This window comes from Fimicolochytrium jonesii, assembly GCF_025526975.1.
Source record: "Fimicolochytrium jonesii strain JEL569 chromosome Unknown EV422scaffold_3, whole genome shotgun sequence".
NCBI classification, from domain to species: domain Eukaryota; kingdom Fungi; phylum Chytridiomycota; class Chytridiomycetes; order Spizellomycetales; family Powellomycetaceae; genus Fimicolochytrium; species Fimicolochytrium jonesii.
Window position 1 is genome coordinate 458,974 of NW_026515670.1, and position 19,515 is coordinate 478,488.

The 19,515-nt window shown below is 54.2% G+C and overlaps 7 protein-coding genes across 7 annotated transcripts; 4 read left to right on the forward strand and 3 right to left on the reverse strand.

Moving 5' to 3' along the window:
• Positions 1 to 3,894: 3,894 nt before the first annotated feature.
• Positions 3,895 to 5,768, reverse strand: EV422DRAFT_503678 (uncharacterized protein; the record flags this gene model as incomplete). Its single annotated transcript, XM_053068367.1, has 4 exons — positions 3,895 to 4,102; positions 4,424 to 4,547; positions 4,629 to 5,171; positions 5,234 to 5,768. The coding sequence occupies 4 exons, from the start codon at positions 5,766 to 5,768 to the stop codon at positions 3,895 to 3,897; spliced, it is 1,410 nt and encodes a 469-aa protein (XP_052928596.1).
• A 1,147-nt stretch (positions 5,769 to 6,915) lies between these two features.
• On the forward strand, positions 6,916 to 7,472 carry EV422DRAFT_237384 (uncharacterized protein). Its single transcript, XM_053065621.1, has one exon. The coding sequence runs from the start codon at positions 7,078 to 7,080 to the stop codon at positions 7,363 to 7,365; it is 288 nt and encodes a 95-aa protein (XP_052928597.1). The 5' UTR covers positions 6,916 to 7,077; the 3' UTR covers positions 7,366 to 7,472.
• Positions 7,473 to 8,767: 1,295 nt separating this feature from the next.
• On the forward strand, positions 8,768 to 9,594 carry EV422DRAFT_516683 (60s acidic ribosomal protein-domain-containing protein). Its single transcript, XM_053069391.1, has 3 exons — positions 8,768 to 8,826; positions 9,147 to 9,312; positions 9,384 to 9,594. The coding sequence occupies exons 2-3, from the start codon at positions 9,154 to 9,156 to the stop codon at positions 9,555 to 9,557; spliced, it is 333 nt and encodes a 110-aa protein (XP_052928598.1). The 5' UTR covers positions 8,768 to 8,826; positions 9,147 to 9,153; the 3' UTR covers positions 9,558 to 9,594.
• Positions 9,595 to 10,863: 1,269 nt separating this feature from the next.
• On the reverse strand, positions 10,864 to 12,221 carry EV422DRAFT_516690 (uncharacterized protein). Its single transcript, XM_053069392.1, has 2 exons — positions 11,849 to 12,221; positions 10,864 to 11,710 (listed from the first exon to the last, which is right to left on the reverse strand). The coding sequence occupies exons 1-2, from the start codon at positions 12,092 to 12,094 to the stop codon at positions 11,156 to 11,158; spliced, it is 801 nt and encodes a 266-aa protein (XP_052928599.1). The 5' UTR covers positions 12,095 to 12,221; the 3' UTR covers positions 10,864 to 11,155.
• Positions 12,222 to 12,497: 276 nt separating this feature from the next.
• EV422DRAFT_516693 (uncharacterized protein) lies at positions 12,498 to 14,996 on the forward strand. Its single transcript, XM_053069393.1, has 3 exons — positions 12,498 to 12,847; positions 12,923 to 12,943; positions 13,048 to 14,996. The coding sequence occupies exons 1-3, from the start codon at positions 12,748 to 12,750 to the stop codon at positions 14,958 to 14,960; spliced, it is 2,034 nt and encodes a 677-aa protein (XP_052928600.1). The 5' UTR covers positions 12,498 to 12,747; the 3' UTR covers positions 14,961 to 14,996.
• Positions 14,997 to 15,037: 41 nt separating this feature from the next.
• EV422DRAFT_516697 (glutathione S-transferase) lies at positions 15,038 to 16,574 on the forward strand. Its single transcript, XM_053069394.1, has 3 exons — positions 15,038 to 15,478; positions 15,667 to 15,873; positions 15,937 to 16,574. The coding sequence occupies exons 1-3, from the start codon at positions 15,359 to 15,361 to the stop codon at positions 16,276 to 16,278; spliced, it is 669 nt and encodes a 222-aa protein (XP_052928601.1). The 5' UTR covers positions 15,038 to 15,358; the 3' UTR covers positions 16,279 to 16,574.
• Positions 16,559 to 19,187, reverse strand: EV422DRAFT_516699 (uncharacterized protein). Its single transcript, XM_053069395.1, has 5 exons — positions 18,093 to 19,187; positions 17,888 to 18,019; positions 17,588 to 17,823; positions 17,102 to 17,520; positions 16,559 to 17,029 (listed from the first exon to the last, which is right to left on the reverse strand). The coding sequence occupies exons 1-5, from the start codon at positions 18,858 to 18,860 to the stop codon at positions 16,911 to 16,913; spliced, it is 1,674 nt and encodes a 557-aa protein (XP_052928602.1). The 5' UTR covers positions 18,861 to 19,187; the 3' UTR covers positions 16,559 to 16,910.
• Positions 19,188 to 19,515: the final 328 nt, after the last annotated feature.

Consider the following 19,515-nt stretch of genomic DNA (forward strand, 5'->3'; position numbering starts at 1 on the left):
TGTTGGCGTAGAAGGGGGTGGTCTGGGAGGCAGACTGATGGGTGTTGTTGTAGGCGAACTCGGCGGACGTCAGAAGCTGTTTCCAGTTGTCCTGTTGGTGGTTGCAAAAGCATCAGAGATACTGCTCCAGGATCTGGTTGGTGCGTTCCGTCTGGCCATCGCTCTGGGGGTGGAAGGCCGAGGAGAGGTTGGCTTTTGCCCCAAGGAGTTCGAGAAGTCGACGCCAGAACCGGGACTTAAACTGAGGTCCTCGGTCAGAGATGACGTCGTCGGGGAGGCCGTGGAGACGGATGATGTTGTGGAAGACTAGGTCGGCGGTGGATTCGGCGGATTCTGACTCGCTGCAGGCGATGAAGTGGGCCATCTTGGTGAGGCGACAGTTGACGTTCAGGATGGAGTCGTACCCGTCCACGGGAGGCAGACCGGAGATAAAGTCCAGGGACCAAGATCCCCAAGGGCAGGTAGGGATACTGTTGGGCTGGAGTAGGCCGTATGGTTTGTGTCGACTGGATTTCGCTTGGCTACAGGTATCGCAGGACTTGACGTAGGCCTTGACGAAGCGCCACTGGCCGGGCCACCAGTAGTTGCGGGAGGCGAGTTCGAGCGTCTTGGACATCCCAAAGTGGCCGGCTAGGGGAGTATCGTGCATGTCGTGGCAGACTTCAGCTCGGAGCTCGTTGGTGGGGACATAGACCAGGTTATCGTGCAGCAGGATCCCATCTTCATCTGAGAACCGCTTGATACGATCTTGGGTTTCCTCAGTTCGTTGGGCGAGGGGTATCTTGAGCTTTTCGCGAATGGTCTTAGCGAGGGGATCAGAGGCCTGGGCGGCCTTAATCTTGTCAAGCAGCGTGGTATCCATGGGTGTGAGGTAGGCAGCCGGCGAGTCGAAGGCGTTCGGGAGTCAAAATTGTGGTTGCCTGGGAGCGGAACGCTTCTTCCCCCTCTTTTAGCTCATGTTCGGAGCGTCGGGAGAGGGCATCGGCTTGGTGCTGCTGGGAACCGGGGCGATAGGTAATGACAAAGTCAAAATCCGAGAAGAATATCGACCAGCGGGCTTGGCGGCGGTTCAGGGTGCGGGTGGTCATGAAGTACTGAAGGTTTTTGTGGTCGGAGTAAACGGTGATCTTGTGACGGGCGCCAATGAGATGGTGGCGCCACTGGGCAAAGGAGTCTTGGATGGCCAGAAGTTCCTTGTCGTAGATCTCGTAGTTGATCTCTTCGGCCGTGAATTTGCGAGAGTGGAAGGCCACGGGGTGGAGCTGATTGTCCTGGTCAGGTTGGAGGAGAACTGCGCCAAGAGCGAAGTCGGAGGCGTCAGTTTCGACGACGAAGGGCTTCTCTGGGTCAGGGTGAGCAAGGATGGGGGCGGTGGTGAATGCTTTCTTCAGGTTCTCGAAGGCGGTGTTTGCGGCGGGTGTCCAGGCGTACGGGATGTCTTTCCGGGTCAGGGCTGTGAGCGGGGTAGCGATCTTGGAATAACCTTGGATGAATCGGCGATAGAAGTTGGCAAAGCCGAGGAACCGCTGGACGCCTTTGACATTCTTGGGAGGTTCCCAATCCGTGATGGCAGCGATCTTCTTGGGGTCCATCTGGATGCCTTTCTTGGAGATGATGAAGCCTAGGAACTCAACGGATTCGCGGTTGAATTCGCACTTCTCTGGTTTGGCGTACAACCCATGCTGTCGGAGGCGGGACAAGACTTCGCGGACATGTTTGGGGTGATCTTCGGGGTTCTTGGAGAATATCAGGATATCGTCGAGGTAGACGACAACAAACACATCGAGAATGTCGCGGAAGATGTCGTTCATCAGGTACTGGAAGACGCCAGGAGCATTGCTGAGTCCAAAGGGCATGACATTGTATTCGAATAGGCCGTAGCGGCAGCGGAAGGCGGTCTTCCATTCATCGCCCGGGCGCATGCGTAAGAGGTTATAAGCGCCGCGGAGGTCGATCTTGGTGAGACGGCGGGCGCCGCGCAAACAATCCATGATACCGTTGATCAGGGGCAGGGGGTAGCGATTCTTCACCGTGATGCTGTTCAGGCCTCGATAATCGACGCAGAGGCGGAGAGAACCGTCCTTTTTCTTCACGAATAAGACTGGCGCACCGGCAGGGGACTTTGAGGGTTTGATGAATCCTTTGGCGAGGTTTTCTTCGAGGTATTCGCAGAGTGCCTTCATTTCTGGTTCGCTGAGGCTGTAGATCGGGCCGAAAGGTGGCTGCTTGCCTTCTTCCAGATCGATTGGACAGTCGTAGGGCCGGTGCTTGGGGAGAGTGTCAGCATTTCTCTTTTCGAAAACAGTCGGCGAAGTCTCGATACTCGGGGGGCAGGAAGTCTTTGATGTCTTTCTCGGGTGTCGGGGGTTACTGGGGCTAGGCGAGGCCGGGAGATCGGGTTTTCGCAGGGTTGGCGTAGGCGACAAAGACCTGGTCATGCCTTGCTGTGACCCGGAAGGCTGGGGCGGAGATGAACGAGACTTGGAGCGGCGTGGGAGCCGGTTCTGGGGTGCTGGAGCGAGATACCTTGAGTACTGGAATCGACCATGTTTCGTCGACGGGGACTTCATCCTGGGGGATGCGGATCAAGGGCTTGGGGGTTCTGGCGGGTGCTGGGCTCGGGGGTGCTGGAGAGTTGTCCCAATTCGTGAATTCATGGTACAGACAGTCGCAACGGAAACCGACCGAAAGGTTCTTGAAATCAAGGTTAATGTCGTGGAGGCGGACCCAGGGGAGACCAAGGAGGATTGGAGCATGGGGTGATTTGGTGACATGGAAGACGAGTTCTTCGAAGTGGTCGTCGACCCACAGGCCTACTGGTTGGGTGTGATGGGTGATTGGCCCAGCAGAGCTGGGTTGACCGTCAACGAGTTCGATCATCAGTGGACGCTGATGCGGGACTAGGGCGATGCGGTGTTTGCGGGCAAAGTCTCTGTCAATGAAGCAGGACAGGGCACCGTTGTCGATCATGGCTGAGGTAGGTATCGGGGCGCGGCTGGATGATACCATGATGGTAACAGGGTAGTTGAAGGGTTCGACGGGACCCAGCGCAAGCATGGCGCGGGGGTTAATTTCGGAGTTTTCGACATGGGCAGCGGCTAGGAGGGTTGTGTCGGCTATAACGGAGTCGGGAACCAGGGGGGTGGCCTCTCCCGTTGCAGGAGCTGCGAGGTTAGGAGGCCCGGGGCGGTGTGTGTTGTCCAGTCGCTGGGGCTTTACTGCGGCTGGACTTTGGGAAAACCCTGTTCGGTGGAGGGTTCTTTGATGTCGACGTTGGCGGCACGGGTGGTGGTCTTGTTCTTGACGGGGCAGACTTTTGCAATGTGCCCCGCGCCACCGCAGTAAAGGCAGAGGTTGTTGGAAATGCGGCGTTGGCGTTCCTGAGGGCTCAGAGGGCCGCAGGGACGAGCGGCGTCAATCTGCATAGGATCGCTGTGGTCGACAGTGGTGGTAGTAGTAAACGAGGTATGGGGAACCGGGAAGGTCTGGCGGCTTCTGTTTCGCTCCAGGCGGCGCTCAAACAGCCGGTTATCGCACTGGATAGCCTGCTCCATCACCACATCAATGGTGGCCGCAGGGGGCATCGTGAGCATCAGGTCTTTGACGTCTTCTTTAAGGCCACGGTGGAAGGTAGCAATCAGGGCCTGGTCGTTCCAGGAGACATCGCATTGTAGCTGGCGGAACTCAGCAACGTACTCGGTTGCCGCACGGGTTTGGCGAAGGTTCTGGAGCTTGTTTTCCGAGGTGCGGACCCTGTCGCTGTCTCCGAAGATCGATTGCATCTGACTGATAAAACTATCAAAGTCCTGAATCTGCGAGCAACGTGAATCTCATCCCGGTAAAACTCATCCAGGGCTGGATCTGGGATATGGACGAATGTCAGCCCATGTATTACTAAATTTGAAAATCAAAGTTGAAGTAGAACATCATACCCGCATGTTCGTAATCCACGATGAACGCGGAGAACGCCTCGATGTTCATGCTCCTGTGTGACGGAATCTGTGATTCCATCTCAGCAACGCCGGCATTGATCTTCCGCTCTGTCATGTCTCTTCGAAAGTACCGAGACTTTGTCTCGACCGCCCGTTGATTGGATGTGTATCTGATATGGGGTGGTGCATTGTGAGGACGCTGCAACGGAATGTCGCCGCAATGGGGATGGTGGGGATAGGGGCGGTGGGAGCGGCAGCGGCAACGGGGGGCTGGGGGGTGGAGACGGAGACGGAGACGGAGACGGAGATGGAGACGGGGATGGAGACGGGGATGGAGATGGAGACGGGGGGCTGGCGGGCGGAGACGGGGGGCTGGCGGGCGGAGACGGGGGGCTGGCGGGCAAGGACGGGGGGCTGGCGGGCGGAGACAGAGGGGGGGGGGGGGGGGGGTAGCGGGGACAGCAGGGCAGTAGTAATCAACTGAAACTTACCGAAATGGCCGCTCCTTCTTGTTGTCTTGACAGAATAGGAGGTCACGCTTGCCCGGATCAATGCAGACGATGTTTGGAGCCTCCCTTAAGTCGTCAATGTGGTGCTCAAAATACTGTGAGGCGCCTATGACAAGGCAGGTGCAGACCATGATTACACAAAAGAGGGCACCGCGGGGGGAGGGGGGGGGGGAATATACTAACTCACCTAAATATGGCATTGCGTCCACCGCAAGGCTGTACGCAAGTGGTTCATCCTGGGGAGGAAACAGAGCCCATAACTTGTCGAGCACGGTCCGCTCAAGTCGTGTGAGGCGGGCAAACTCCTCTTCGGTTGGAAACTCTTCAAATGTTGCATACTTTGTAAACTGACGGACACGCTGATAATAGTGTCGCCGCTGCGCTCGGTTGACTCCAGCTCTACGGAGATGCAGTACGACTTGCTTCAAACCAAGCCTTTCATTGACATAGCGCAGAAGCATTTGAATGAAATGCTCTTGTACGTTGACTTTGAGGTTTGTGAAGATGCTTGTAGCCGTGTACCCTGCGGTCTGTTGGCAATATTGCATGCGGATGGGGGCGAATCCATGAACATTACAGTAGTCTTGAACCCATGGACGCAACTCTTGCGCGATGACCGGATTGCCATTGTAGCCTGGATTGTTGAGCAGCTCAAACATCACACTGATGTGCTTGTCAGTGATGTCCGGGAAATCGTGTAGAGGATGATCAGCTGTGGTGGGCAGACGTACTAGTCAGGACATTGTTATGGGAAATATTATGGGAAATATACAGTGTACCTCAAAAACTCACCAAGGTAGTACTTGAGAAAGAAGGTGGTGTGGCGCGCAAGGACGTGAACATTGCCGATGAACGTTGTCAGGCGCTCCCTTTGAACTTGATTCTGATTATGGATTCGGTGAAGGGAAACCTTGGTGCTGGCATGCGTCTGCGGGCGGGGTCGTTGAACTGGTGGTGGTGGTGGCGGGGGCTCATACACCAGGGATCCCCCCGGTGTGCTGGGAAAAAGGAAAGGGATGGGAGCGGGGAGGTTCAACGGACGCTGCAGACCCCTGTCCACCGGTGAAAGCCCTCGCTGCTGGTGCTGCTGCCCGTCTTCATCGCCGGAACTCTCGCTAACCATGTCTGCAATTGCTTGGGGCAAGTTTTTGACAGAAGGTGGGAATTCGAATCGCGGGGGCTGCAGTGGTGTCTGCACAGCGGTTGGCGGATTTATGGGCAGCCGCGGGGTAACCGGAGTAACTTTCCTCCTCTTCCGCCGTGGTGTGGTAGCTCCCGTAAAGAAGCCACCCCACAGGTGCCCCTGGACCGCCTGGTGTGATGACATGTTGGCTGTGCTGTGCCTTTTGCGTGCCTGCTAGAGATGAGGTGTATGCAGGTGATTGCCGTGATAGCTGTGTGTCAACGAACTCGCATCAGTGCTGTGGTAATGAAGCTGAGAACGGTGAGGAATTGCGGTTGTTACCTGGTGGCGGTTGAAGGTGAAACCGGGGATGCTTACTGCTCACAATTGCGATTGGTATGTAATTGGGAGTGAGGATCCAGGTGAGGATACCACGTTTTTTACACGCGTGTAAAGGATGTGGGGTAGCTTCCTGGTGTGTGTACTGTACATGTGTGTGTGCAGACCTTCGGGAAGGTGTGCCGAGTAGCTTGCATTCTCTGCACTGCCAAAGGCGCTTCCTTCTCAAAAAAAAAAAGTCCGGCAATCACCTGCAACACCTGTACAACCAGCTCTCTATCTGCAGAGAAGAAAAGGGGGAGGGGTACGGTAACTATAAAAAGGAAGCTGTGGTTGAAACTGGTTGTTTACAACACTCCCTCTCAGACTACAGATCGAATTCAGTCGCAGTCGTCGTTGCAGTAGCTCTGCATTCTGATCTCATGGAACGTTCCGCTCTTCAAGTCACGATCGCTCGAGTCCAGCTCGGAGTAGGAGCCGGGCTCGCGATTCGCTCTTCAAGTCACGATCGCTCGAGTCCAGCTCGGAGTAGGAGCCGGGCTCGCGATTCGCTCTTCAAGTCACGATCGCTCGTGTCCAGCTCGGAGTAGGAGCCGGGCTCGCGATTGGTTACGCCATCAACTTTATGCTGTCAACTTCCCCTATGGCAGCGGCGTACGGTGTATCGGCGCCTAGGACAGCCTCATCATCGTCTTTTGGTCGATATATGTCTTTCTCGCATGTTGTACTTCGTTGAGGTAAGGGTGTTTTGCGTGGATGAGCGTTTTCCATACCGAATCGTTTAACGATATTGTTCTTTAAGGTTCGTATGGATTGCATTGCGTATGAGGAGGTTGGCGGCCGCTAAGTTCTTGCGGGTCTGATTCTTTTCGTCATATAGGTGATTTATCGCCTCAATTTGTTGAGTGATTTCTAGGGCGGCCGCGGCGGCTTCTCCGGCGTTAGCTACGTTGGATGCTCTGATGAGTTTGATCTCATCGTCTTTGAAGGCGAGAGGCATGGTAGTTTGAAGTTCATTCCATTCCATGAATGCTTTGATCTCGTCTTTCCAGATCTGGTAGTTCTCGCCGTTGGCAGAAAGGACCTCTACATGGTTCAATTTGGAGGCGGCAACAGTGGGGTTACTGGTGGATGTCATGGTTAGGTTTTAGGGTAAGCGTCTTGTTGTTTTAGGATGTATAGATTTTTGCTAGCGGGATTTTTGTGTAGTGGCGTAGGCGGTCTGGCTCTAGCTCGTAGGTGGAATGGGTATTTGCGTAGGTGGTCTTTCTCTAGAGTGGGGTGGTCGTCTATGGTGCTGATAACGTGTTGTGGAACTCGTTACTTTATTCCCCTTCACGACGGTGAAGACGGCGAAGAATTGGGGTTGTTACCTGGCCGTTGGATCATGTCCAGACTCTCCGAGCGAGAGTGCGACATGGCCTCCTTCCCAAACCTTTGTCAACGGGATCGTCCTGGCTGACCTTGCTCGACAAGTTCCGGCATTGAGGTTTAAACATTACGTGACCAACATCTCCTGTACATGTAGCAAGCCGAACACCCGAAATCTTCGCATGTGTGCGTGCTGCATCCGTCAGTCAAAGCCGGATCAATCCATTCGCCCAAAGAAGGACCTTTTATTGATAAGGAAATTCACATATACCGTGGCTTTCAGCGGGAATGGGCATAGAGGAGGGAAAATTGACGAGATATACTACCAAACGTCATTGGCAAACATGAGGAGAGACTACGGGGCACAATGAAGTGAAGATTATGAGGAGTGAAATCAAATTGAAGAAATTGGAACGTGGAACTCGTCAGGCCAAGACTGGCAAATAGTCTGTGCGGACGTAAGCTGGCGGGCCCTCGATATCCAGTCGAAGGAGTATCTGATGTTCTGCGGTAACGGATCCGGAGGTCTCGGCAGGTCTTTCGACCACGCCGGTCAAAGCCACCGCCTTCGACCCAGCCTGTAAGGTTCCTCGTGTGATTTGTGTGATCTCGATTTCGAACGTTATGTCGCGAGCGAACTTGGGATTGATCAACGGCTTTCCGCGCTCAGTGGGAGTCCAGATGATTTCCCGGGCGAGCACCATGGGAGCCTGCGGCGCTTTGAGATCGCCTGAAGCGGTGGTAGAAACGGCGATGTAAAGGACACTTGCAGCAAGGAATGTGCGGAGATCGAGATGCAAGTGCCCTCGGACAATGGTGCTAGAGTCCGATACTGTGAAGCTGACGTCCGAAAAGGCGAAGTCTTTGACTATCCGATCATGGTGCACTGCTTTCAATCGTCCGAAGAGGCAGCCGAGTGACTTAACACTGTTTATGGCTATAGCGGCCTCCATGAGTGTGGTTCTTCAATTGGGAGTGTATGAGGTTTTTCGGATGATTTCTGACACTCTTTCAAACTGGAAGGGTGGGGTGGCCGGAGTTGCTGCTGGTGGTTGTCCTTGTCCGGGAGACTTTTATTCTCTTCAAGCGCACATACAGTAGCAGTGTACACTGCACAGTGCACCGGCACAATACCCCCTCCCTATGTACAGTAGGTAACCTGTATGTAGCAGGATACGCAGACGGCAGCCAAGTCACCTGGCACCTCATATGTCGGTGCCAAGTCTTTCACAGGCTCTCCTGCACGTACAAATTCAAGTACGGAGCACGCCATCCCGAACCCTCCCTTTGACCGCCAAGTCGACCGTTGAGGGTTCGGTGGTGTCAATTACTGTGATGTCGAATGGGCGGACTGCCATGCAAGTGATGACATCCCCGCCTTCCGTCAAAGAATGTAATAAGAACGATTGCATATGTCACGTGAAGTCACGCAGTTACTCTGTGGACAATCGCGTGTCGCTCTTGAGCAATCATCGCACAGCTGCGAATTGGGTTGATCCTTCAAAGCTTTCGACTCCGTCCATCGGTTAAAACATAGTCCAAGCTAGCCAACGTGAGTGTCGTCGCTCAATGACAGAGGGAGAGCGAGGGTTGGCGGGGACGGCAGATGGATGGATGGGTGGATGGAGACGGGCAGAATAGTGGTCGAATGAGGATGGATGGATGGTGACGGCGGTGGAGTTGGGACGAGACCCGGTACCGGTTGACATTCCGAATTCGAATGCTTGGACACGGATTTAGGGTAGACCAGCACGCTACAGAGAAGCTTTGGGCGAGACGTTTGGGGAAGCGCAGTCTGGTTATGTCGTTAAGATGGGATTTCGCGACAGCGGCCAAACCCCTCAACTCACCGGGTTCCTCTCTGCCTCATAGGGTCAACATGAAGCTTCTTGCCGCTTATTTGCTTGCCACCCTCGGTGGCAACACCACCCCTTCCGCTGCTGATGTCAAGAAGATCCTCAGCGCTGTTGGTATTGAGGCTGAGGACGAGCGCCTGAGCAAGCTCATTTCCGAGCTCGAGGGCAAAGACGTCAACGAGGTTTGTACGACTTTCAGTCAAGTGCTCGTCTTTCGATGATAAAGTATCTGACTGGCTGCAACTCTTCGTAGCTCATCGCTGAAGGCTCCAAGAAGCTCTCTTCCCTCCCCGCTGGTGGATCTGGTGGTGCCGCACCCGCTGCTGCCGCTGGTGGTGCCGCTGCCGCTGCCGCCCCTAAGGAGGAGGCCAAGAAGGAGGAGAAGGAGGAATCCGACGACGACATGGGCTTCGGTCTCTTCGACTAAGCTTTTTAGTTTTCGATTCACTCAATACATCAATGCGAAAGCAGCTTCATGTACAGCAATTTGTTCAGTGCAGATCTTTTGTGACAATTTGGGGGAGATTTGGCCGTGCGTGAAGGAATCTGGCAGTGCCGACGACGTGCCTCCGACGAAGTAATCTGCATTGTGGAAAATCAATTGGGAGGAGAGGCTGGGAATGGGACGGGTTTTTGGAGACCGCGAATGAGCCATCATTCAAACGCACGATCGTTTTCAGTGACGTTTGGAAACCAAACAAACGCTACTTACGTTCTGTCGTGCTAGAACAACGCTGGTCACCATATTCCATCTGTCCCGACTCATCCATGAGACTGGTGGAAGTTTTGGCCCTATATATCCTATGAAAGCGGGATTCCCAGGTCTTTGTATGATGATTTGCAATGTCCAGTCGGCCAGGTCCGTCGTCTGGGATCTACTGTATATACTGTAGGACGGTTTCCGTGGCAGACTGGCATATTGCACCCAGTATCCTGAACGCATTCTTAGTTCACATAGAGCAGTATTTTGATACGCACGTCTTTTTCTTATTCACATCCTGATTTATAACTTCATACGCAACTACCTAATCAAGTTCATACGGGTTCCCATCCAAGGTCATACGTCGCAAATCAGATCGTTCTAAGGAAGTGAATCTACTCCATTATCCGGTCCATTTATCGTGCCAACAAGCTGCACGCGCGTGAAAAAGGATGCCGAAGGTGTGAAGCTCAACAGTAGCCGTTTGAACTTGAATGAACGTAGTGCGGATGAGGCTGGGATGTAAGCAAGCGGATGATCTCAATAGGCCGCCGTAGGAAGTGTAAATGCTAGAGGTATGAACCCTTTCAGCTGCAGATATACTGTCCAGTAAATGCCATTGCACGGTACTGTACAACGCTTGAGTTTGTACCATGCCTCTGAAGGTTAACATCCGACCCTGAATCATAGAGGGTCTCTGCCTCGAGAGGGGAGTGTTAAAAGCACCCTCGCACTCCCCGGGGGACTCGGAGCTGGTAACATCGGCGGTAACGAAGAGTGCAGTACAACATGCCATGCCGATTTCAGCTCGCAATGATTTGAAGCGCTGTCGATTCATGGAAACGACCCCAGTACTAGAAAAGAAAAGCGGTTCTGGTTTCTCAATCCCCCATCCGCAAACTCATGGAAGCCCAGAGCCCAGACCAGCATCCATCCACCAAAGTAATTTAGGAAAACCTCTTCGGGAGAAAAGAGGCTTTTCCTGTACCGAGGACTTTCAATAAATTGTAGGGGCGCGTGTCGTTCTCAGCCAGAAGTTTTCTCATATTACTGCCTCCCAAATATTTCCCGAAGTCGCAACTATTCAGCGTCAACAACACGGCGGGTCCGTCCTTCTCTCTCTTTTCCTTATTCCATCATTCGTCCTCGTGCCGCTGAACCTTGACTATATGCTCACGTTGTATCCCCTCGCTACTTGGCGGTCTTTCATTTTTTTTCACTTCAGCGGCTGCTTCATTATCTTTTTCTTTCATCTCTTTAATTTCAGCTTGAAGCTGAATACCTCTGACGTCCATCCGCAGCCGTCTGCTCTTTTTCTTTTCTGGCTAGCAACAGACGCGGGGGATCAGACAGCAAACTCGAGAAGTATTTAAGCTGGCCGATCGAAGTGCCATCCCCAATCCTATCAACCAGTCTCCTCCTTCCTTTGCAGGTTGCAACACATATTTTTTACGATGCGCGGAATCCTTGTTATCCTCTTCGCCCTCCTGGCCGTCGCCAGCGCGGCCTCCGTTCCCGGCATCTGCACCGAGTGCTGCAGCAAGCCCCTCAGCGAGCAGCCCCTGGCTTGCTCTCGCATCGCGTGCCCTTGCCCTTCTTCTGCGCCGACGGTCTCCGCGGCGCCCTCCGACAACACGTTGACCGGCCCGTCCACTTGCGAGAAATGCTGCCTGTGGCCCGCCGAGGACAAGCCCAAGGTCTGCTCCCGGATCAGATGCCCCTGTCAGTTCTTCACCGCGAAGGCAACACCCTCCGCCGTTCCCACCGAAACCACTTCGACCTCCCCTTCGATTTGCGAAAAATGCTGCCTGTGGCCTGCCGAGGACAAGCCAAAGATCTGCTCCCGCCTCAGGTGTCCCTGCCAGTTCTTCACCGCGAAGGCAACACCCTCCGCCGTTCCCACCGAAACCACTTCGACCACCCCTTCGATTTGCGAAAAATGCTGCCTGTGGCCTGCCGAGGACAAGCCAAAGATCTGCTCCCGCCTCAGGTGTCCCTGCCAGTTCTTCACGGCGAAGGCGACTCCTACCGCTACTCCTACTCCTGCCGTTTACGACGAGACCTGGGGCCCCGCCGTGTGCAAAGACTGCTGCACCAAGGCTTACCCTTGGGATGCCGGAGTCTGCTGGAGGATCAAGTGCAACTGCCCCGCTGGGTTGCCACCCAAGAAAGCGGCCGCGACAACCGCCGCCGAGCTCTTCTGATGAGCGCAAGTGCAAGCGACTGTCGAGGGCCCCGTTAACGGTCCGATATCGGCCGCCCATAGACGACGAACTCTTCACACGAGTCAGATACCTTCCCTTCCCGTCCTAAACTGCTTGTCGCATAACCCTCAATTCCGCATTATAAGCCTATTCATTTTCATTGTACCCTCACGCAACTGCATATCCTCATCATCATCATCATCATCATCATCATCGTCATCGTCATCGTCATCGTCATCATCATCATCGTCATCATCATCATCACATACATTGTCGTTCAATAAAAGCATATTTCATCTTACAGAATCTCTCCATTTTCGTTCCTCCTTGGTCTTGTTCCACTCTCGGACGTCCTCTCCATCCATTGCGTACTTAAAAGGCGCCACCTCGTCGGGCGCTCGTTTTGCGTTTGTTCTCCCAAGTTCATTCCACATCCAGAGCGAGGGTGCCGAGGCTGCCGAGCCCCAAATGCAACGCGTGGAAAAAACGCGTGGGCCGCGTTGTCCGAACCAGTGTCCGAACACACTCGCCGGACATCCCCGTTTCTCACACTTGCGAGACCCGGGAAGTTTTATCGCTTGCAACATTGCAAAAGGCTTTGCTTGTGTGATGGCCGAAATTTTGGTGTAGGATTTCTACCATCGTCCCCTCGCCAGACCGCCCCGATCATCGCTTCCTTTCGCATTTGTGGGCAACATAGTCAAGTGTCCGCTATGGACAGAACTCGGGGCTCGCCAACGGCAGGTCAGGGTGATGCGACACTGCGCCAGCAGCTCGAAGAGGCTTTGCGCCAGTTGAGGGAAAGAGATGAACGTGGGTCCCAGTGCTATCGATTCCCCGACCTTCCGACGACTGACGCATCCAATTTATTACCTCCGGTTTCCGCAGATATCGAACAAAAGGACAATGGTGAGTGACGAAAACCTCGGGTCATGCAACACCCGGGCTTCCAACGAACAAGCTCTATTCTGGGCAATGAACCAAATGAACCGAAATACCTTATCTCTCAACAGACCTGGTCATGGCAGCGGAGCTGGGTTCGTCTCTATTGGAGGACAACGAGCGCCTGAAAGCAGATTGCACGCGCTTGGCTGCCGAATTGGAAGAGCTGGCCGCCGCGCAACGGGGAATGTCGCTGAATCACCACCCACCGCCAACGCCCAGCCAGCACTTTGTAAGGCACCCACATCAACAATCAGGAAATTTTACTCCATCACCAACCGGGGTAGCGATCTTGGACGCAAAGAGACGGGCGGAAGAGGCGGAGAGTAGTGCCATCTCTCGAATTGGAGAGCTGGAGGCGACAATCAGTGAGTTGCAAGCCCAACTGGAGCGGTTACGGCAGGATGTGCGACATTCCCAGGAGGCGGAGCGGGCTGCAGAGCGCAAAGCAGCACTCGCAGAGACAGAGCTGGCAGTCGCTACCCGTGAGCTCAATGGCGCGTTGACGAAATGTCAGGAGATCGATGAAGATCGCCGAAAGGTCTTGAAGGAGAAGACAGAGATTATGAAGAAACTGAAAGAAGCCGCTGACCGCGAGAAAGACCTGGAAGAGCTTGCTGAGTTGAGACATCATAATCGCGCTCTGGAAGACGCTGTTGTGCAAATCACACAAGCGCGGGCAGAGATGGAAAGCGAGGTTGCTGCAGCGACGCACGAAACAGACGCATTGGCCCGGAAGTGCGAAGAGCTGGAAGCCATGATTGAGGACTACCGCACGGACAGCGAAAGACATCTCGCTCGAAACGATGAGCTGGTGTGGGAACTAGAGTCGGAGCGCGACCGGCTAAGCAAACTCGAAGCTCGTCTCGCGATCCTCGAACCAAAGAAGGAAGGCGGCGTGGAGGATGAAGGCGATCGAACACTGTTCAGCGAGGTCGAGGACCGTAGACAGGCTTTGGAGGACCGGCATGTCAATCTGACGCAGAAACATGCGGGCCTCGTCAAGGCGCACTCGATGACCGTCCATCAGCAGGAGCGCATGCGGAATCATATTTCGCGTCTCACTCAGCTCACGAACGCACGTGAAGGTGAATTGAGAATATCATTGCTGGAAGAAGCATTGGGACAGGCTGAGAGCGAGAAGCAGGAACTTCAAGTCAAGATCGCTCTGCTGGAGAAAAGCAGGAGTGATTATGCCGGTCTGGACAATCGAGGCGGCATGATCGGGGCACGAAACGCCCCGCAGGGAACACAGGTTGACAACGAGATCGAGCTCGAATGCCTACGTCTACGCGTGGGACAGCTCGCAGCAGAGCAGGAGGAAACCACTAGGGAGCTGCGGACATTGCGTTTGCTCAAATCGTACGAAACGGAAAAGCTACGCAGCGCGGAGGCGCTTCTCCGTGAGCGGGAGGAAGAGCTTGTGCGGTTGAAATCCTCCAACTCGCAGATCAAATTCGACTTGGACGAGGCAAAGGCGTGGATGAAGCGATTTCGCGCGTTAGGGCCAGACGCGGCTGCGGCTTCGAGACGGGAGTCGACTGGGAGCAGCGGAGTCGCTGTGACGGAGGAGACGAGAACAGTCCTCGTCCAATCGCAGTCTGGACATCCCAAACCGGTGTCAAGTACGGCCCCAGTCGAAGCGTCGAACCCACGCATCACACCATCACAGCTTCCCTCTCGGGTGACCAAGTCGAAAGCGGCTACCAACGAAAATGTGACTCCAGACGCGGGCCATGCCCGAATGGACTCAAAACCGGCTCCAGACAGCTATGCATCTATTTCCGACATAACCGTTCTCGCCGATTCCACCAACACACCGGCCACTTCCTTAGCAACGGAAGACTCTAATAAGCATCGCGCAGCTCAGAAGGCTCGAATAGCTAGCAGAGCATCGAGTGGACAAGGGGAAGCGAGGGGACCTGCTCATGTGTATGCAGGACGAATACAGACTAATCCCGCCGGTGAATGTAATCAACAATAATACATATGATCGCCCGTTGGTGATTTTTACATGTCCAAACGTATCATGATTAACTTCTTTTAGACGGCCAGAAACCACGATTCGCATGGTGTGCCCTGCCAGAAGAGGATTTCTAAGCTTTTCCGGCAAATCCAAGCCAAAATGACCCGTACGTAAGGAGCACGTATGGGCGAGGCTTGCGACGCGGCGGAGGTTCGGAGAGTGGCTGTCCACCGCCATGACAAATCCCACACGACCACAAGCCTCAAGAACGGGGAGTCGTGGACCCACATCGGTGTATAAGAGCGGTACTCATCGCAGGACCCCACTTCCCTCGCACGCTACTCGTAAGAGAAGAGAACCACTGCTCCGTTTCACTCATCCGTACTCATACGTACTCATACTGCATACCGCACATCATGTCTGCTTCGCCCAAGATCACGCTCTACACCTTTGGCACCCCCAACGGGCAAAAGGCCAGCATCGCGCTTGAGGAGCTGGGAATTGACTACAAGACGGTCGAAGTCGACATCAGGAAGGTGAGGAACTACCCGGGAGTCAATTTCCCGCTGTGACACGACGGTCGTCGGGGTTGTAGGTGGCTGGAGTGTGAAGATGTTGGTCTACGCCCGTCTGTAAACCACGCCCGACTGTAAACTACGCCCGACTGTAAACCACGGAAGCTCATCGCCCCCTCCCACCCCATGACCACTCTCGACGCCCTCAGAACACACAAAAGGAAGAATGGTTCCTGAAGATCAACCCCAACGGCCGCATCCCCGCCATCGTCGACCACACGCGCGGCGATTTCCCCGTCTTTGAAACGGGCGCGATCCTGCTCTACCTCGCCGAACACCACGACCCGAACCACATCCTCGCACCTACAGACGCCAACAAGCGCAGCGAGGCAATTCAGTGGCTCATGTGGCAGATGGTATGTTCCTGAAGCCGTTCTCGCAAGATGCGGAAAAGTCGTAAGCTAACAAGAATCTGATAGGGTGGATTGGGTCCAATGCAAGGCCAAGCGAACCACTTCTTCCGCTACGCGCCTGAAAAGATCGAGTACGGAATCAAGCGATACCAGGACGAGACGAAGCGTCTCTACAGTGTCATGGAGCGCCAGCTGAGCGATGGGAGGGAGTACCTGATTGGGGAGTACTCCTTGGCGGATATCGCTTGCTTTGGTTGGGTTGCGGCTCATAACTGGGCCGGTGTTGGGCTTGAGGAGTTTCCTTTGCTGGACAAGTGGCTTCACCGCGCTGCTAAGCGTCCTGCCGTGGTTAAGGGCATGAATGTGCCTCAGCATAACAGTCTTATTGAGAACGACTTCAAGGTGTAAGTTTCTGGAGGGAGTTTGCAGAGAGCTCGCGCTATCAAGGACATGGGCCGTGCCGTGAGATAGGATGTAGTTTAGCTCATCTGACTATGCAGGCGAGAAACGCGGGGATCCGGTAGTTCCCAAAGTCGTGCGCGAATGTAAATAGGCTCAGTGTGATATATTAGCAATATCAAGTCGTCGATGTGAACATGGCTTATCAAAGCGGATAGTTCGACTGCACTGTTGGCTGGCAGGTCAATTTTGGACCCTCCTCTTGGTCAGAAATCCACGCACTGTGAAATCATATCGAAAGTGTATCATTATAGGTACGCCGACAACGGCTACATAGAAGCGCTCATAAAAACGAGGGAAGGCAGATTTGCGATGGCTATAGAAATCTAGGAACCTAGTTTGTGCAAATACGCCGGTAACGGGGCGGCGATTGTTTCCGAAGAAGCAAAAGGAGAAATAAACAAAAGGGGGTCTGAAACTTTACATGGGGACCCTACAAGAAAAAAGTGGCGGAAGAGGGAGGGGAGAAGGACACAGGAAAGGGGCCAATATGTAGTCGCAGTCGGGGGGATTGTCTACATCGGGTGACGGTTCGTGCAGGGATATCAAGGTGTTTCAAAATGTTCGTGTGGAGCATGGGCTCATCGCGTTACGCCTTCGGTTGTGGCATCCTCGGTGGCTTCCACAGCGTCGGGTAGGGGCAGTGGCTCTGAACTTGCTTTGCGAATTGGCGGTCGGAATCCGTTGTGGGCGTCGTGCGCTACAGGGAACATAGAGTGTGAGAAAACACAATCACACATGACCCTGTTCCGTGTAAGAAGAGTCGTCTCACCTTCCACAACTTTTGCGAGATAAGCGCCAAAGTCCACAGCCCGCTTCATCTCCAATAATCCAGCCTTGTCGATTATCTGCGTGCTGAGGACTTGATATCTCGTCTTTGCCGCCTGGAACCGCCGGCGAGTCTGGTCCAGCTCCTTTTCTTGGTACTTCTGTGTATCTTCGGATGATTTGGATCTGAACCCGAATGGACGGGAGGAGCTCGACGACATGGATCCGGGGCTTAGTGTCGCAGCGCGTTGGACGTTCTTCTCCTCGAGATAGCCTAAGCGCGATGCGTAAGAATCGAATTCTTGACGGGCAGTCTTTTGCGTTTTGATGGTGTCTCGCGAGTCATTGATGGCTTTGCTCTTGAACGTCTTCAAGAAGCCAAGGTAGGAGTCCAGGGAGCTGATCACAGGCACTCGTTCCTTGCTGTTACAGAGAAACCCCGATTATTATTCATGTCATACTCCTTCTCCCATCGAAAGTATCAACTCACCATTCAGAGTGATATGCCTCACCGAGGTGAACAAGGTTCTTGCCAATTTCCTCATCCGACTCCTGGTACCCTTTCTGTTGGTAGAAGAGCGACAGCTCCGCCTCTACCTCGTTCAATTGTTGTAAACAGGCCCGCTGCTTCTCGACCATCTTCTCCAATTGAGAGAAGTAGCTGTACATCGACTCGATCTCCTTTGCTGCCTCGTCGACTTCGGGTTGAGCAGTGACATGCGCCCACTGAAAAAAAATGTGAGCATTTTCAAGGGCGGGCCGGCAAAGGCGCCTATTATCCGATATCTACCTGCTTGCCCATTTGTTGACCCAATTTTTCCTTCACACGCTGCGACAGAATTTTCTGCACTCTGTCCATACCGGAGGGAGTGCTAGTGGCGAGCTTTGTGACTTGGCGAGTGAAGAATTCGCCAACCATATACTACCATCAGAAATCAGTCAGTAACATGAAAACACCATTCTCGCAGGAGGTAATGCGACATTGGACTACTTACATCTAACCGCTGGTTGAACTGCTTGGATCTCGAGTTATCGCTAAGAGGCATGCCATCATGGCGGGACGACATTGAGGATGCAGCGAATTGTGGTGGCGCATGCATATTGGTTCCTATCTCGCCAAGGGAAAGAGGTCGGACGCTCACAATTGGAGTTGGGGTGGCAAACGTCGGCAACTCGGTTGTTTGGAGTTCCGGGGCGGAAGTATCGGTGCGGGTGAGGGTTGCGGGACGGTTAACGACCATAGCTGGGGTGCTCATCGACCGCTTGAGGTGGGTGCCTCGCTGGGCGGATGACACGCGAGGTTGCAGTCCAGTGGATAGGACTGGAAGTACTTCCGGCTCAGACTCTGGGGACGCACTCCGCTCGGAGGTTGCTGTGTATGCCTCCGGTTCTTCGTACACAGTTTCTAAAGGCTTGACATAGGTGGAACCCAGCGTCGATTCTTCGTCCTCCTCCACTTCACCAGCGTTGGCAGCGGCGAATGCGTGCATAGCCGGCTCGGGAAGTACCCCCGAGTCCCTGCGAATCAAACCCAGAGGTTTGTCTTCGGAGTCGCTTTCTCCGTGGATAGCGTCGGTGCTCGCCGCCGTTGCACCTTCGAGAGACGTCCTCAAGCTGCCGTTATCGTCAGTGTAGACCTGGCCGGATTCGACCTCACTGGAGCCGGAAGTGCGTGCCTGGGGCTCCTCTTGCCCATTGTGTTCCGCAGCGAAGCCTTCACCGCTGCCCTCGTGTTGCAATGCTACTTCGACGTCACCGGTCATTGTGTGCTGGCTGAGCTTCTGAAGGGGATTCGTGTTTGTCGTTCTTCAATTCGAGGGCGAAATTGGTCCCCTTGACGTTTACTCGAATCTTCGTGATACTTGCTGGCGTCGAATAACGTTTCGGGACAGACGACGAAGGCAGGAAGTTGGCCGGTATTGATGACCCTTGGTTGCTGCTCTTGCGACGGCGGGTGGTGTGCTATGTGTCTCTTCCCTTTTTCCCCTTTCCCTTTGTCTTGCTTGCGTTTGGTCTGTGACAGGACAGTGTTTAGTGACGTCCGTGCTCTTTCCTTTCGCTTTCTCTCCGTCCCCTTGCGCAAGAAAGACAAAACCGCATCGCACTGATTCGCACACGCCCACCAACCTCATCAGACACGCCGATCTCCGCAACGCATACTCGCATAATCGCTGTCCCACTGCGCCGGACATGGGTGCCGACGCTGCATGTCCGATTCCTATCGTCTCCCTGATGAGTCCCTGGTGGTGGGTGGGTGGGCCACAACCAGAAACCAATAGTAACGAGCTGCGTCCATGCACCGGGGAACAACTCGGAGATAGATCGAGAGTGCGCGTAGACGCCGGACGGCCAACCACGTGACAATCCGTTGGGTTGCCCTGTCATCGCTTTCAGGGCTGTCCATCCGAACTCCATGTC

Excerpts from the sequence above, each read along its gene's own strand:
- EV422DRAFT_516697 (XM_053069394.1), top strand. The coding sequence starts at position 15,359 with ATGTCTGCTTCGCCCAAGATCACGCTCTACACCTTTGGCACCCCCAAC. Across the intron at positions 15,479-15,666 it reads TCGAAGTCGACATCAGGAAG|AACACACAAAAGGAAGAATG; the intron begins GTGAGGAACTAC and ends CGACGCCCTCAG. Across the intron at positions 15,874-15,936 it reads AGTGGCTCATGTGGCAGATG|GGTGGATTGGGTCCAATGCA; the intron begins GTATGTTCCTGA and ends AGAATCTGATAG.
- EV422DRAFT_516690 (XM_053069392.1), bottom strand. The coding sequence starts at position 12,094 with ATGGGCGGCCGATATCGGACCGTTAACGGGGCCCTCGACAGTCGCTTG. Across the intron at positions 11,711-11,848 it reads GGAGTAGCGGTAGGAGTCGC|CTTCGCGGTGAAGAACTGGC; the intron begins CTTCGCCGTGAA and ends GGAGGGTGTTGC.
- EV422DRAFT_516693 (XM_053069393.1), top strand. The coding sequence starts at position 12,748 with ATGGACAGAACTCGGGGCTCGCCAACGGCAGGTCAGGGTGATGCGACA. Across the intron at positions 12,848-12,922 it reads GTTGAGGGAAAGAGATGAAC|ATATCGAACAAAAGGACAAT; the intron begins GTGGGTCCCAGT and ends CGGTTTCCGCAG. Across the intron at positions 12,944-13,047 it reads TATCGAACAAAAGGACAATG|ACCTGGTCATGGCAGCGGAG; the intron begins GTGAGTGACGAA and ends ATCTCTCAACAG.
- EV422DRAFT_516683 (XM_053069391.1), top strand. The coding sequence starts at position 9,154 with ATGAAGCTTCTTGCCGCTTATTTGCTTGCCACCCTCGGTGGCAACACC. Across the intron at positions 9,313-9,383 it reads AGGGCAAAGACGTCAACGAG|CTCATCGCTGAAGGCTCCAA; the intron begins GTTTGTACGACT and ends AACTCTTCGTAG.
- EV422DRAFT_237384 (XM_053065621.1), top strand. The coding sequence starts at position 7,078 with ATGTATAGATTTTTGCTAGCGGGATTTTTGTGTAGTGGCGTAGGCGGT.
- EV422DRAFT_516699 (XM_053069395.1), bottom strand. The coding sequence starts at position 18,860 with ATGACCGGTGACGTCGAAGTAGCATTGCAACACGAGGGCAGCGGTGAA. Across the intron at positions 18,020-18,092 it reads AGTTCAACCAGCGGTTAGAT|TATATGGTTGGCGAATTCTT; the intron begins GTAAGTAGTCCA and ends TTCTGATGGTAG. Across the intron at positions 17,030-17,101 it reads TCTCGCAAAAGTTGTGGAAG|CGCACGACGCCCACAACGGA; the intron begins GTGAGACGACTC and ends TGTTCCCTGTAG.